This window comes from Scyliorhinus torazame, chromosome 21 (assembly GCF_047496885.1).
Source record: "Scyliorhinus torazame isolate Kashiwa2021f chromosome 21, sScyTor2.1, whole genome shotgun sequence".
Classification (NCBI taxonomy): Eukaryota; Metazoa; Chordata; class Chondrichthyes; order Carcharhiniformes; family Scyliorhinidae; genus Scyliorhinus; species Scyliorhinus torazame.
In genome coordinates, this window is record NC_092727.1 from 31,889,962 (window position 1) to 31,906,995 (window position 17,034).

At 49.0% G+C, this 17,034-nt stretch overlaps 1 protein-coding gene across 1 annotated transcript in view; it reads right to left on the minus strand.

The window, feature by feature from the left end:
- Nucleotides 1-17,034, minus strand: part of LOC140398748 (uncharacterized) — a 52,625-nt gene that overhangs the window by 8,917 nt on the left and 26,674 nt on the right. The window contains exons 7-9 of the mRNA XM_072487755.1: nucleotides 10,559-10,677; nucleotides 6,201-6,331; nucleotides 4,903-4,946 (exon numbers count right to left, since the gene is read on the minus strand). Coding sequence (XP_072343856.1) covers nucleotides 4,903-4,946; nucleotides 6,201-6,331; nucleotides 10,559-10,677 — 294 coding nt within the window. The remainder of the gene's footprint in view (nucleotides 1-4,902; nucleotides 4,947-6,200; nucleotides 6,332-10,558; nucleotides 10,678-17,034) is intronic.

Sequence of the window (17,034 nt, forward strand, 5' to 3'; positions counted from 1 at the left end):
AAGAGTGAGCTGTTCGTGGTCCACGGTAGGGGCCAGGAGGAGAGACTGAAGGAGCTCCCGCTCAGGATAGTGGAGAGGAGCTTTCGTACTTGGGGATACAAGTGGCCAGGAACTGGGATGCCCTGCACAGGCTCAACTTAACCCGGCTAGTGGAACAGATGGAGGGAGAGTTTAAAAGGTGGGATATGCTCCCGCTTTCCTTGGCAGGACGGGTGCAGACTGTGAAGATGACGGTTCTCCCCAGGTTCCTGTTCGTGTTCCAGTGCCTCCCCATTTTCATCCCCAAGTCCTTTTTCAAGTGGGTGAATAGGATTGTTACGGGATTTGTGTGGGCGAATAAAACCCCGCGAGTCAAAAGGGTATTACTGGGCGGCCAATGTGACCATGATCAGGAAATGGATGATGGAGGAGGGGGCGGCGTGGGGGCGGTTGGAGGCGGCGTCATGTGGAGGCACCAGTCTAGGGGCACTTGTTATGGCTCCGCTGCCGTTCTCGCCGGCGCGGAACACCACTAGTCCGGTGGTGATGGCGGCACTGAGGATCTGGGGGCAGTGGAGGAGACACAGAGGAGAGGAGGGGGCCTCGGTGTGGACCCCGATACGGAATAACCACAGATTTGCTCCGGGTAGGTTGGATGGGGGATACCAAGGCTGGTATAGGGCAGATCTTAGGAGGATGGGCACCTGTTTATAGACGGGACTTTACCTAGCATGCAGGCGCTGGAGAGGTTCGGCCTACCCCTGGGGAATGCGTTCAGGTACCTCCAGGTTCGGGACTTTCTTAGAAAACAGGTGGGGGCATTTCCGCTGCTTCTCCTGCGTAGGATCCAGGACAGGGTGGTGTCTGGCATCTGGATAGGGGAGGGTAGGTGTCGGACATATATCAGGAGCTGCAGGAGGTGGAGGAAGCCTCAGTAGAGAAGTTGAAGGACAAGTGTGTCATGATATTCATGTGAACATGACAGCACATACACACACACATAATGATGGACCGATCAACGGACCAATCAACACACACAACACGACAGCCAATCACGGACAAGAGCATACACAGTACAAAAGCAGGGAACACGACACTTCCTGGGCACTCGAGCAGGAGAGAGCTCAGGGCACAGGCCTCATTGCCAGCCACTCAGAGGCTCACCATGTGCTGAATACCAGAGTTTACTATGTTTATAGTTCAATGAAATAAAACTGCGTTGTACCATACGCAACCGTGTTGGTTCGTCTGTGTGTCAGAGTACCCAACACTTCAAAGTGGGAGGAGGAGCTGGATGAGGGCCTCATCATGTGCAAGGCTCAGTTTAATTCAGTTTAAGGTGGTGCATTGGGCGCATATAACGGCGGCAAGAATGAGTACGTTTTTTGGGGTGGAGGACAGGTGCCCGAGATGTGCAGGGAGTCCGGCGAACAATGCCCATATATTTTGGGCATGCCTGGCGCTTAAAGAATTCTGGCAGGGGTTTGCGAGGGTGATGTCTCGAATTTAAGGCGAGTCCAACAGTAGCGATATTTGGGGTGTCGGAGGATCCGGGAGTGCAGGAAGCGAAAGTGGCCGAGGTACTGGCCTTTGCCTCCCTGGTAGCCTGGAGATGGATCTTGCTAATGTGGAAGGGACTCAAATCCTCTGAAAGAGCACTATACGTAGGGCCACCCCCTGCCCTACCTCCATTACCTCATAACCCCACTTAACCTGCACATTTTTGGGCACTAAGGGGCAAGTTTGGCATGGTCAATCCACCTAACCCGCACATCTTTGGACTGCAGGAGGAAACCAAAGCACCTGGAGGAAACCCGACGCAGACGTGGGGAGAAAGTACAAACTCCACACAGTCACCCAAGGCTGCAATTGAACCCGGGTCCCTGGCATTGTGAGGCAGCATTGCTAACCACTGTGCAACCGTGCCGCCCAGGGAGAAGGATGAAGCTGCTTGATTTAATTTTTGACACTGGTTTGAAAACTTTAATGGGATTTTTTTTGTTTGTAAGCAAAACAAATCTTAATTAAGGGGTTTACATGCGACCTGTGAATTCTTGATATGATGGCAACATCAATAAAAGTCAAATAAGCAAAATCTGCTTCAGAAAGTTTCAAAAATTACTCTTACTGTGATATGCATTGATGATTCCATATAATAGTGATTGAAGACAACTACAATACACCTGCCAATGAAATCTAAATATCTCTCTCCGCAATCTATCTTCCACATCAGGCCTGCCCAATCTTTTCCTGGGAGGAAGGTGGGGGAGCATATTTCAATTTTCCTCACACTCAGGGGGCTGATGAAAATTATTCAGAAAGTTAAGACTTGACACAACATAAACGGGAATTTCAAAAAATGCTGACACAGGAAAGGAAACAACTTACTGAGCAAAAAACAGTCACAACAATACATTGACATTTAAAGGTGACTGGTAAATAAAGATGGATCAACAGTGTGTGGAATGGTGAGTGTGCACATCTCCAGCTCACTCGCAGGCTCACTCACTCACCCTTACTCAGGGTAAGGGTGTCCAGAGAGACTGTTGCTGTGTGGGGGTGAGAATGAATGAGAACCCTGAGACAGGAGAGACAGAAACTCACATCTCACCCACCAGCCACTGCCTCTCTCCCTATCTCTCCACCCCCTTGCTTACTCCTCTCTCACACACACACACCAACTCAATCCCCCATACACACCCGCATATCACCCACCACACACAAACACAATCCCCCATACACTCCCGCATATCACACCACCACACACACACACACCAACACAATCCCCCCATACACACCCGCATATCACCCACCACACACACACGCTCACACCCAAATGCATACCTGGCTGACACACATGCTCATCCCCCCATACCCACCCATCTCCCCCCACACACACACCCCATTCCGGCTGCACCCCCCCCCCCCCGGAACCCCTCCATCACCCCCCCCCCCCTACCACCCACACCCCTCCGCACCCCCCCGAATCACCCACACATCCCCATCCACCCCCACACACAACCCCCATCCCCCCCCCACACCCCCACCCATCCCCCCCACACAATGCACCACCCCCCCCAACACCCCCCATCCCCCACACACACACCCATTCCCCACCCCCCCATCCCTCCCACCCCCCACCCCTCCCACACACACACCCCATCCCCCACCGCCCATCCCTCCCACCCTCCCATCCCTCCCCACACACACAACCCCATCCCCCCTCACACACACCCCCATCCCCTCCCCACACACCCCCATCCCTCCCACACTCCCCCCCCCACCCCCACATCCCATCCCCCCACACACACATCCCCATCCCCCACACACACATCCCCATCCCCCACACACACATCCCCATTCCCCCCACACACATCCCCATCCCCCCACACACACATCCCCATTCCCCCCCACACACATCCCCATCCCCCCCCACACACATCCCTACCCTCCCCCCCCCACACCCCCAACAACCCCCCCCACAACTCCACAACCCCCCCAACCCCCCACAACCCCCCCACACCCCCACAATCCCCCAACCCCCCACGCCCCCCCACACCCCCCCACACCCCCCACAACCCCCCCCACAACCCCCCCACACACCCACACTTCCCCCACCCCCCACACACCCACCCTCACAACCCCCCGCCCCACCCCCCCACCACCCCGCACACACCCATCTCCGCCCACACAAACCCCCACCCCCCCACACACCCCCATCCCCCTCACACCCCCCCAATCCCCCCTCCCCCACACCCCCCCACAACCCCCACTACCACCTACCCACCTCCCATCACCCCCCACCGCCCCACCCCCATCACCCCCCACACCCCCACTACCACCCACCAACCCCCCACACAACCCCACACACGCCCACCCTCCCACCACACATGCCCACCCCCCCACCACACACACATGCCCACCCCCCCACCACACACACACGCCCACCCCCCAACCACCACACACACACGCCCATCCCCCCCACCACACACACACGCCCACCCCCCCACCACACACACGCCCACCCCCCCACCACATACACACGCCCACCCCCCCCACCACACACACACGCCCACCCCCCCACCACACACACACGCCCACCCCCCCACCACACACACACACACACACACACACACACACACGCCCACACACACACACACATCTAGCAATGAATGGACAACAGGCTTGACCAGCCCATGACCCTCAGGCTGCAATGTGTACCGAGGGGAGTGCAGAGAACCAGGGTAGCGCTGGGAGAGGCGGGGATTGTGGGACAAAATGGCGAAAAATGGGGGTGCCATGAGATGTGGGAGAATGCCGAGGGAGTAGTGAAAAATGGGGAATGCTGGTAGACGCGGAGGAGCGCTGTGAGAATTGGGGTTCGTGATGAGAAATGGGTGAAATCCGTGAGAAGTGAGGGAACGCCTGGAGAAGTGGGGGAGTGCAGGGTGTGCTGAGACAATCAGCGGCCTGGAGAACTGAGCAGCCAGGGCCATGAGAAAGCATTGTCAGTGGAGGTATTGTGCGTTCCAGCATCTCGGTCTCCATCTTCATGTACTCATGTTGCCGGTGATCACTGCGGACAACCCAGAGAGGCGTTGCGGGCCACACTGCAGCCTGAGGGTCACGGGTTGGTCAAGCCTGTTGTCCATTCATTGCTAGACGGCTAATTAATGCAACATTCTCTGCCGTAGTAACATTGGGGAAATATGTCATTGTTTCAGTATGATAATGAGACAATGATGTGCAGAAATGCAATTCGGCAGAAACTTCATCAAAATGATGTGGTCACTGAAAACTATAACCACACCAAACCTGATAGATATCTTCAGAATAGTCATGTACACTCGCATGTCAGACAGCACGATTAGGTGTGGGAGACGAGAGCTAGTGTGTATGATTTGTACAATAGTGTTGAAGTACCTGAGTGTTGGCTTCCGCAAGATCTTCTACTTTCACTTCAGATTCTAGTGTTAAAAAATTAATTTTCTGAGATTAATCAGAAATATGATCCATTGGCAGTGTATTTCACAGCAAAACAAATTATCCTGGGCCAGAATTACTAAAGTCTTCCCCCTTCTAAAACTGCCTCCTGGACTACTCAGAGTTAAAGTTGGCAATTCCTGCCAAAATGAAAAATCACTGGACGAGTTTCTGAAGAGATATTTTAGAACTCGTCACTCATATTCAGCAGTTACTTCCTGTTCATTTTAAACAACAAGTCAATCTCAATTCTAGAAATGTAAAAAGCATAGGCGGGATTCTCCGAAATGGAGACAGAGTGTCTATGCTGTCGTGAACGCCCTCGCGTGTTCACAACGGCGTGAAATGGGCGCGGGCACTACCGTGGGGGCCAGCACGGTGCTGGAGGGGTTCACGCCGCTCCAGCCTCCCTTCCTGGCGCCAACTGGGCGCTGCACCACCCCGCGCATGCGCGGATGACTTACTCAGCGCGCCAGCCCCGACGCAACATGGTGGGGGTTCTGGGGCCGACCGCGTAATAAAATAGGGCTGGGACTGGAGAGGCCGGCCCGCCGATCGGTGGGCTCCGATCGCGGGCCAGACCCCATCGGAGGCCCCCTTCCCCCGGTGAAGGACCCCCTTCCCCCCCTCCACAGGCCGCCCCCCCGACCCTGCGCGCAGAGTTCCCGCCCGCTTGCGAGCAGGTGTGGACGGCGCCGGCGGGACTCTGCCGTTTCCCGCGCGGCCGCTCGGCCCATCAAGGCCAGAGAATCGCCGGCCCGGCCGCGGACAGTGGCCCACGACCGGCACCGCGCCAAACATGCCGGCGCAAATTCCGGCGATTCTCCGCTCCTCGGGGAATCGCGTGCCGGCGTCGGGGCGGCGTGGCGCGGTTGCGGCGATTCTCCGGCTCGGCGAGGGGCTCGGAGAATCCCGCCCCCTGTTTCAAACTCCAACATTATTCATACCTGATCTTGATGCCAAACTATATGATTGTGCAAGGATGGAAAAGTGAAATAAATGGGTTGCAGAATTTGTATGTGGCACAAGTGATCATTTCGATTAACCAGTCACACATTGCCATCAGAAAATGTGTCAGCAGGTGTGTTTCAAGCTCCAATTCTAGTTTCATTCTGTACCTTCTGTAACCAAAATATTAATATTTTCTCTCGGTTAAATAAGAACACAGGTGACCTGATTGTAGGAAACTAAAATGGTTAAATTGTACATAAATCTGCTTCATTGTTCCCCTAAGATACCTGTTTCCGTACAAGGCTTGTTGCCAGCTACACTTCTTCCCTCCTGCATTGAGAATCTCCTGGACACTCCCGGCGGCTTCAGGATTTGCTGTAACGCACCGTGCAGTTTGAAGAACGTGTATTTCTTAAGCCTGAAAATTAGATATGCAGCATTAATGGTCTGAAGGTGAAGAAAGGCAAGCAATTCATGTTGAAAGTAGATTCAAAATGCTGCCTCCTTTTCACTGAGGGGGCTTGTCAGAGGAACTACAGATTTCACTTGGTTTATTTCTCTCCTAGACCAAAGTTCCTGATCCAAACTTGCTCAGTGGGCAACACAACAACAACTTGGATTAATACAACGTGTGTAACATAGTTAAATGTCCCAAGCTGCAAGACAGGAGCACTACTGGACAAAATCTGATGCAGGAGATGTTAGAATATGTGGCCAAAGGCTTGGGGAAAAATGCAGGGGCAGAATTTTACGCTCCCCCTGGGTTTGTAGGCGGGGGAAGGGTAAAGGTCCTCGTGGGCATCCTGCAGATGCCCCAACATCTGTGTAATTTTACATTGGGGCAGACAATGTCTCAGCCAATCCTGCCCTTATTGAGAACCTTAAGGGATATTTCCTGCTCAGCCTCAATTTTCAGGCTGGTGGGAGGAGATGTCGGATACAGGAGAAGGGCAAAATCAGGTTCAAACCTCGTGTGGGCCTCCATCAGCAGCCCCCTTTTAACATCAGATGCCTGTACCTTAAGGTCCGTTAACCACAGGGTCTCCCTCTCTCGTTGCCTTCTCCACCAACACCCCAATCCTCCTTTGATCCCCCTGCACCCCCCCAGAGCCCCCCTATCCTCCACTCTGAGATCTTCAAAACTTACCTGTTCCTGGAATCACAGAACTTGGGCTGCACCCAATCCCAACCCTGTTCACTGCACCTTGTAGCCTGATGGGTATTCAGAAAGACACCAGCAGAGCCTGATGGTTAGAACTGCAGCAAAGAGCAGAATGTGCAGCCAGGGAGTGAACACAGGAACTGATTGGACAGGGCTGTTGCTACGCTTTAAACAGAGAGCGATTGAACACAGCCATGTTCTGCTCCGGAGACAAATTTGATCCCTGAAAGAGTCATGATTCTTGGAGCACTTGTGACTAAAGGACAGTGATTGATTAGTCACACCGTGAGAGGCCATTCACCCGTTCGGAGTGTGAGAAGGGTTTTGTTTATGTATCTGACCTGCAGAAACATCAGCCTCTGACTGGAAGCATGATCAGTGCCAGCAAGATCTGTATAAGAGGAGATAAAAGGAACTTCTGCAGCGATAACCTGCAGGAATAACCATCGTAAGCCTGAGTGCCCTGAATCTGCGACTCAGGGAGGACATTGAAATTCACCAAGAGGGTGTCTAATCACCTCACCCCTCACGGATGGTATTTAGGTCCAAGCTGTGAGTTTGGAAAACATTTGTGGAACAGAGTTTTGATACAAGGTACAATAAAGGAGATTGTTGTACAGTAATTTGAGAGTTTGGCTGCAACGCTAGTTGACCGAAGTTTGCGGTACAACAACCTTCTGCCGCTGCAGGGACTAGAGATCTGTTGGCCAATCAGATTGGGTGGCAGCTCTGTGAGATGGGACATCCTGCTGAGTTGTCCGGGAGTGGAGCTGAAGTCCTGACTGATGCCAATTAACACCCATTGGAGTATGAAATGGTGGGGGGCAGGCAGTGTCAGCGGGGGGCAGGCAGTGTCAGCGGGGGAGGGGGGGGGGGGGGGGTGGTTCCCCGTCAACTCTTCGGATGGTGGGAAGGAAGGCCTCACCATTCAAAATCTTTTGGCCCAGGCATTAATGTGCATCCTAAAAAGAGAGAGGGAGAGGTAGAGGGGTTTTAAGGGGAAATTACAGAGCTTATGGGTGGAAACGATAAGCACATTGAGACAACATTTCAAATCACATTATCGACATTCTGGGGGTTACCATTGAGCAGAACCTGAACTGGACTAGTCAAATAAATACAATGGCTACAAGAACTGGTCAGTGGTTTGGAATTCTGGGGCAAGTAACTCACCTCCTAACTCCCCAAAGCCTGTCCAACATCTATAAGGCACAAGTCAGGAGCGTGATGGAATATTCTCCACTTGCCTGGATGAGTGCAGTTCTAACAACATGCAAGAAGCTCAACACCATCAAGGAAAAATCATCCCACTTGATTGACATTCGATCCACAAACATTCACTCCCTCCACCACTGAAAACCAGTGTGAACCATCTACAAGGTGCGCTGCAGGAACTCACCAAGGTTCCTTTGGCAGCACCTTCCAAACCCACAATCATTACCATCTCGAAGGATAACGGACGCAGATACCTGGGAACACCATCACCTGGAAGCTCCCCTCCAAGCCACTCACCATCCTGACTTGGAAACATATTGCCGCTCCTAAGGTGCATTCAAGATTGAGTTTGTAGGCCTTGGAGGTTCAACCAAAATGTAGAGCTTTATTTAGAAGATGTTAACACTACTGGCTGTGATGTAAGACTGCCTGTTTGTCCGTGCAAATGTCCAATGACATCATCGGATCGTTCTTTTAAAGTGTCCCTGTTCAGCTACAAGGCTGCTTATGAGGAAACTGTAAAAACACTATGAATATATAACAGTTCCTTCACTGTCGCTACACCTCAGGGATTCCAGCAGTTCAAGAAGCTCAACACCACCTTCTCATGGGCAACTATAAATGCACAATAAATGCTGGCATTGCGAACAAAACCCACATCCTTTAATTCCGTAAAAATCTTGGCATTGTGGTTAAAATTCCTACATTTAATTTTAGTTTTCTCAAACATGAAAATCAGATTGATCAGCTGCAGCACCAAACTGTACACTGTGCTGAAAGAATGCATTCAGCAGCCCCCATTCTGTCTGCCTCTTCCATTTCTTTCGCAACATAACATTAGGGAGAATTTATTTTACTTTCATTTTCGATTTGATTACATTTTTCCCCCAACTCTGACGCTTTACCCAAGACAGCTTTCAGTGAATACAACTAACAGTTCAATTTATTAAAGTTTTTAAATTGATCCAGAGCACAATTTCCAAAAAATGATTTACTGGCAATAAAAGCTCGTAATTGTTATCATAAAATACATGGTGCAGAATTTGCAGCATTGCACCACCTGCTGGTGGAAAAGGAGCCCTGCGCCTGATGTCTGCTGCTTCTCAGGCCCAAGGACACTGGGGTTCCCTCCTGTCCTGGACTTTTTGCATTGATTACCTCCTGAGACTGGCTACCACCAGCCAAACGGGTGGAAAATGAGGTGATTTCAACGTCTGAGACTGAGATCTTCTGAATGCCAAGTAGAACAGTAAGACAAAAAAATAATTCTGTTTCCATTCTTCAGCTCATCCTGGAATCTTACAGACATTGGGGTCAGCAAGAGTCAGGGAACAAGTCACAGCTCCCTATTTTGTTTTTAAAAGAGAGTCCTGGTCATAATACCCTTCAATTTTTGAAACAAGTTTTCAGGCTGAAGCATTTCCTGTTAGACAGAAGTGGGATTTTGACCAAACCAAAACAATAAGGCATGAAGGAAGTTGGCTTGAATCTGTTGGCAGCAGTTTGACCTCCACGAGTTCCTGTGACAACCACAGAATAGAACTCAATGGACATTGACATCATAAATGAGCTGGCAAGACGCATTCTGCTCTCTTTATATATTTTGCACACATTAATGTGTGTGTTGTCAACAAAGTGCAACAGGGAAAGAAATACAGGTGTTGCACTTACACAACTTTTAAAACTTAAATATATATATTATAGGTGGAGTGTTATTTAACACAGGACCGGTGTTGGATTATAGGCCCATAATAACTTTCTGTGACGATAAACTGATCCTGGTTAGGAAAGATAAATGATTACAAAAGCTGCATCCTTTGCAATCATTCTCTGCCCAACACTCACCAAGATACCGTTGGTTTATAGGCCTTTATTTAATTGTTTCTTCCCATCATACTCATTGCAATAGATTTGACTAATAAGGTCTGTACATAGGTAAATACGGCGAGGCTAAATAAGAGTTGGAGTATTTTCGCCCCATTGCCAAAAAGTCATTGGAGCGTACCAGCATTGACAGGTCATCCCAATGAAAACGTTCAAATAATGAGTTGAACAAAGTATTGGACTGTGTTTGTTCAGAGTGAAGTGAGCTAAATTTGTGGTGTTAATATTTGAAACGAGAAGCCAAATTGCTCAATACATTTTGGGGAAGTGACCTTTGGAACTTTGTGAAGATATTAGCATACGCGCTTTGAATCTCAGTCAGTGTGTCAAGATAATCAAGAGTATCAAGTGGTTACAGGTAACATTTTGTGGGAAGATATCTACCTTCCATTTAGGATTTCTTCCATAAACTTTGTTTCAGGCGGCACTTTGATACGGATAAGATCGTTGAACATTGACTCAAGAGATGGAATATGTTTAGTTTTGTTCCAGTTTTCAGAGTCCTGTAAAAATGGAAACAGCATCACAGTTCACATCCAAACAGTGATTTTTAAGTAATGAAGGTAAGGTTAAGGGATGAACTGTGAGGAGGGAGCAATTATCACACACAAGGAAATGGAAAACCACAGAGTACATTGCTTTGAAGAGTTAAACAGCTTCAAATGTTGGAAGAGGTAAGACAATACACATTAACTTTCATCAAATCATAGAATTCCGGCAGTGCAGAAGGAGGCTATTAGACCCATCTCGCCTGCACCGACCCGATAAAAGAGCACCCTACCTTGGTCCAATACTCCACCCTACACCCGTAACCCCACCGAGCCTTTGGACACGAAGGGGCAATTTAACATGGCCAATCCACCTAACCTGCACATCTTAGGACAGTGGGGGGAAACCAGAGAACCCAAAGGAAACCCACGCAGGCATGGGGAGAACGTGCAAACTCCACACAGACAGTCACCTGAGGTTGGAATCGAACCTGGGTCCCTGCCGCTGTGTGACAGCAGTGCTAACCACTGTGCCAGCATGTAGCACAAAGTGGCGGGGGGGGGGGGGAGACTCGCTATTGAAAGAAACAAGTGAAAGATATGAAAATGTAAGTGCAGTTGACATAATGCAAATAACACAAGTACAAATAAAATCAGGAACACCCGAGTTTCCAGAAAGACATTACTTGGAATACGCTGTTCAGTTCTAAAGGAATGCTTAAATATACAGATTGTTGTAGGGAAAGATCCCTTGTACCAGTGCATTCAAGAGGCCGAGTCTCAAGGCAAGGTTCAAAGCGTTGTTCTTTATTGTACAATTACTGAAGCCTTCAGGGAGACCCACGCAGCCAGCTCAGAAACAGTGGCTTGGCCACGTTGATCTCGACAATTACACATTCGCTCTGGATTTTTATAGGAATCCAAATTCGAGTGGGAACATTTGCTCATACATAATAGTTAAAGGGTAGTTTTGATTTAGATCTCTCAGACAGGTTTAAACTGAGAATATGCATCTTTGTCAATTTGCATCTGTATGGTGTGTGTCCGTGCTGATGAGATTATCTGTGCTCGCTCCAGTGTCCCTCCCTTGTCAATTTGCATTTGTATGGTGTGTGTCCGTGTTGATGAGATTATCTGTGCTCGCTCCGGTGTCCCTCCCTTCTCTAATGTGTTTTCCATTATCTCCCTGATGTGTCTCCTTAACTAAATCGACCTCCGATGTCTGTGGCTGTGCTATGCTTTTGTTTCTGTGTTTGCTAGATGAGGTGTTAATGTCATCGTTGTCCTGCTGTGTGTGTAGGGGACGCTAATCTAATCTATACATTTCTTTTATTTCTTCTATTCTGGTTTCTTTGCCTGCCTTGGCCATTTTATTCATATATTATTTCATTCTTTCAGAAGTCTTTGCAATACAGTTATGCCATATATCCCACTGCCAGGGTCTTGACTCGCAGATATCCCGATCTCCTGGCCATGGGGCCGTTTTAAGATGCAGCTTCGTGCTGTTGCTGGGCAGAACAAGGGTCTTCCATCATTAAGATGCAGCTTCGTGCTGTTGCTGGGCAGAACAAGGGTCTTCCATCATAAGATGCAACTTTGTGCTGTTGCTGGGCAGAACAAGTGTCTTCCATCAATTTCGACTTAAAGGTCTCCCAGCTGTGCAGGAGGGGATTTAAACGAATGTCCATCCGGGTTTCCCCTTCTGCATTGTGGGCACATTATAAACGGTGCCAATCAGTCCAATAAAACAGTCCAATAAATGTTAAATGGTGCCAATCAGTCCAATAAAACAGTTTCATAAATGAAGAATGTTTGATGAGATCAGATAAAAATATGGCCTTGGAAAATGGCCCACTTCACAGATAAACTAAAAAAGTTATGGAGAAGAGCAAATAAGGCGGTTCTAGGCTTGAACTCAAATACTGATGAAATAAAATAAAAATTGCCATATTCCCAAGGACCATAGGTTGTTCTCCCCTTTTGAGAACGAGCTGACTGTTGATGGTTTAACAGAAGGGCTACCACACGTAGGGCAAGGGGCACGGTTGAGCTTGAGTAACCTCAGCCTGTACAGGAATTGAACCCACGCTTTGGGCCTTGCTCTGCATCACGAATCAGCTGCCCTGCCAACTAAGAAAACTGACCTCCTACAAGATGGGCAGCAAGATCCACTAACCTACCTGAAGGGAACTAAGAAGATAAAATAAAAGCTAATTGGTTAAAATTAGAAAGGAATCAAAGAAATAGAAGAGTTTGTCTGACTTGACACAGATTATAAATAAAAAGACATGGAAGCATGAAGGTAAAGATATGGTAATTAACCTTCAATATGGTTAATCCAGAAATTACAAATTCATTTTCAGAAAAGGAAGATTTTTTTTAAAAAACTGCGGAGTTGAGCAGGTTGAGCAAACTTCAGCATGTAAATTGGTGATGCTTGAAGCAGAATAGGTTCTAATTGGTTACTGAAATGGAAAGTAGCAAAAGGAAAGTGCAGAAAATTATCGTATTTTATAGTCGATGTTGTGACGCATAATGGTCGGCTGTGAAACGCTAACAAAATTATCCAGGTTAGTTATCTTTTATGATATCGCAACTGTTCTTACTTTGCGGCAGTTACATACTGCAAGAACAAATTAACTTGCAGAAACACATAATTGTGCTTTAATATGCACAAAGGGTGACTTTAACTTATGCTGTAAAATATATAATGGCCGGGATTCTCCGGTATCCGGTAGGCGGGCCGTACTGGCGGCGAGGAGTGGTGTGAACCACTCCGGCGTCAGGCCGCCCGGAAGGTGCGGAATCCTCCACACCTTCAGGGGCTAGGGCGGCGGCAGCGGGGTTGGCGCCACGCCAACCAGCGCCAAAGGGCTTCTGCCGGCCGGCGCGAGTTGGCGCATACGTGGGAGCGCCAGCCTGTGCTGGCGCAATCCCAACGCACGCGCAGGGGGTGTCTTCTCTGCGTGGGTGGAAAGAGTGTCCCCACGGCACAGGCCCGCCTGCGGATCGGTGGGCCCCGATCACGGGCCAGGCCACCGTGGCCCCCCCCCCCCCCCCCCGGGGCCAGATCCCCCGCGCCCCCGAGGACTCCGCAGGCAGCCCGCAGAGCCAGGTCCCACCGGTAAGGACCTTGTTTGATTTACGCCGGCGGGACTGGCCGAAAACGGGCGGTCACTCAGCCCAGCGCGGAGCGGAGGATCGCCGGGGGGGGCCACTGCCAACGGCCCCCGACCGGCACGACGCGATTCCTGCCCCCGCCGATAAACTGGCGCCGGAGAATCCGGCAGCCGATGTCGGGGCGGCAGAGCGGGATTCAGGCCGCCCCCAAGCGATTCTCGGCCCGGCGGGGGGTCGGAGAATCCCGCCCAATATCTTTGAATTATCGGGTAAGAATTCATGTAACTAGTGAAACTAATGAGGTCGCAAGATTTCTCCAAACAACCTTGGAGGAAAAGACTAGTTAATACTGAAAAACCATAGGTCACTCTGGACTTAAGAGTTCCATTGTTGAAACCATGAAAATTGGAACATTTGTTTCAATGAGATGGTACATTTTTAAAGTTAAGTATTAAAATTACATTTAAGAGACGTTGTGTGATGTGGGCATGGGAATAGCAGCTTTTCGATGGGTTTTGGTGCTACTCTTTTTGTAGTCCATCATTTATCCTATTTGCGTGGCATATGCTTGCGTAATCCAGGAGTTAATACTTAGTAGGATGTTCCTGGAAGATTTGTTATTCATGCCAGTGTGTTCTCTTTAATCATGATAGAATTGAGTGGCGCCATTGCCAGAGGTGGGTGGCAGGTTTAGGTCTTCATGGGTGGGTTCAAAATGTGGGATGGACATTTGGCTCCCATTCCCTTGTTGGCTTTTTTCTTCTCCTCTCTGTTGAGGCGTTTGTCCCCTGATGGTAATGATAGCACGGCCATTGGGTTAGCCTTACGCGTTCTCACCTATGTTTTTATATCCAAATAAATGGCAATTTATTTTGGCCAATCCACCTACCCTGCACATCTTTGGGTTGTGCGGGTGAGACCCACGCAGACAGGGGGAGAATGTGCAAACCCCACATGGACAATGATCCTGGGCTGGGATCGAACCCGGGTCCTCGGCGCGGTGAGGCAGCAGTGCTAACCACTGCACCACCGTGCCATCCACGTCCTCACCCATGTTGAGAATGCCCTGTTAGAACAAATGTGGTAACGATAATTTCACAGTTTTGTTGTGTTGGGGTTTTTATGTTGTTGACTAAATCCTGCATTGGTGCACACAGATCTCTTATCCGGGAGAAGAACATTTTAGGGATGTTCTGGTGCTTCTGGGATTGGGGAGGTATGTTGTGGTATATGCCAGAATGTGGCGTGAAAATCCACTCCTATTTTTTTCTGGTGGTCTGTGCAATGTCAGCTAGCTAATTTTAAACTATGTTCCTGAAATGCGTGGGGAATTCATCACCTTGTCAAAAGGAAAAAGATCCTGGGCTGATTCTCCGCTGGCGGGATTCTCCGTTGCACCGACAGCGCATCCACGCCCGGGGATTTCCCAACGCCGTGGGGCTGTCCACAATGGGAAACGCCATTTGACCGCTTTGGCGAAACCGGATACCGGAGGGGGCGCGCCGCACCAGAAAACTGGTGCAGCAGGACGAAGAATCCCGCCTCCTGTCTTTTATTAAGAAGGAGAAACTGGACATAGCCTTGTTGCAGGAGACTCATTTGGATGACGAGGATCACAAAATTAAAGCAGGAATAGATGGGGGCAGGTCCTTTTTACTTTGTTTTCGATGAGCAGCAGGGGAGTAGCAATTTTGGTCAACAAAATGTTCCTTCAAGGTGGAGTATTGTGTAAAGGATAAGGGGGAAGGTTGGTGTGTGATTGTTAAGAGGCTTGTGCATGGAGCATCTATCTTGATAATGAGTACGGCACGTTGACTTACTCCCCGGAGTTTGTTACTAACGTTCTTATGGACTTTGCAGAGTTGGATTTGGCCAATTATTTCATGGGTGGAGACTTTATTTGGCATCTGTGTCCCTTGATGGACAAGTTCCCAGTAACTATAAATCCCCCACACTACGGTCTAGAGCATTGGCATTAGTACGTGAGGAGTTTGCCTGGATGAATGGAGAATCTTACGTCCTGGAGATAAAGGATATTTATTTTTCTCAGCCTCTCATCAGTGTAATACTAGAATTGACCATTTTTTTGTGCCTGGGCAATCCTACATTTGTTGTCCTCCTACTCCACAGGTAGCATTGTGATCACTGACCATGCTCCTGTCTTCCTGGAGTTTTGCTCGAGGGCTTTGCCCCCTAAATCTAGGTCATGGTATTTTGACGCCTCCCTGTTTAGGGATAAATCCTTTACTACATACTTTAAGGAGGAGTTTGAGCTTTTGTACTTGGTCAATTCCCCTTCGGATATTACCCTCTCTATTCTGTGGGAGACCTGCAAGGCTTATGCTTGTGTGTTGATTATTTCTTATATAGTCAACAAAAGGCAGGGAATACTGGAAAACCAATGCTGGTTAGAGGTTAGATTAGCAGGGAATTTTATAACCTGTTGACAGATCCATCATTTGGTATGTACGTTGTTCTTTTGAGACAGGAAGCAAATATTCCCCTGATTTTGAAGGCAGGCAAGAACTCAGGAGTGTGTGTTTCCTGTAGGCCAATTTAATTGATACGTTGCAAAGATTTGGGCTGGATGAGGAATATGTTAAGTGGATTCAGGTGTTGTACCAAAGGCCTTTGGCGGCTGAACTCACGAATGGTTATATGTCTGAGAATTTTGGTCTTCAGAGAGGGACTAGACAGGTTTCCCATTGTTCCCCTTGACGTTCGCACTGGCAGTAGAGCCTTTGGTGGAGGCTCTTTGGCAAGATCCCTTGATATGTGGACTGTGATGTGGGAAGAAGTAGCATAAGATCATGCTTTAAGCTGACGATGTTCTGCTGTTTGTATTGAGGCCAGATGTTTCCCGTCCCACTATCATTGAAGTGGTAGATAGATTTAGTACCTTCTCTGGTTATAAGATTAATGTTACAAAGTTGGAAGCTATACCGGTGGGTGAGTTTGGGGGGAGGGCGGGTGGTAAACCACTCCCTCTTGCTAAATATCCTTTTACGTGGTCTTCATCAGGGTTCACTTATCTGGGTGTTGCAATTACCCCCTTTCTTAAACAACTATACAGGGCCAGTTTTCCTCAGTTAATTGCATCTATCAGACAGGACCTGACGTGTTGGTCCCCCCTGCCCATATTGTGGCAGGGTAGGATTTATTAAGTTGAATGTGGTGTCACATTGCGGTATTCTTTTCAGATGTTGCCAATCTTGTGGTCTGCTAGAGTTTTAAAGGAGATTGATGGAATGA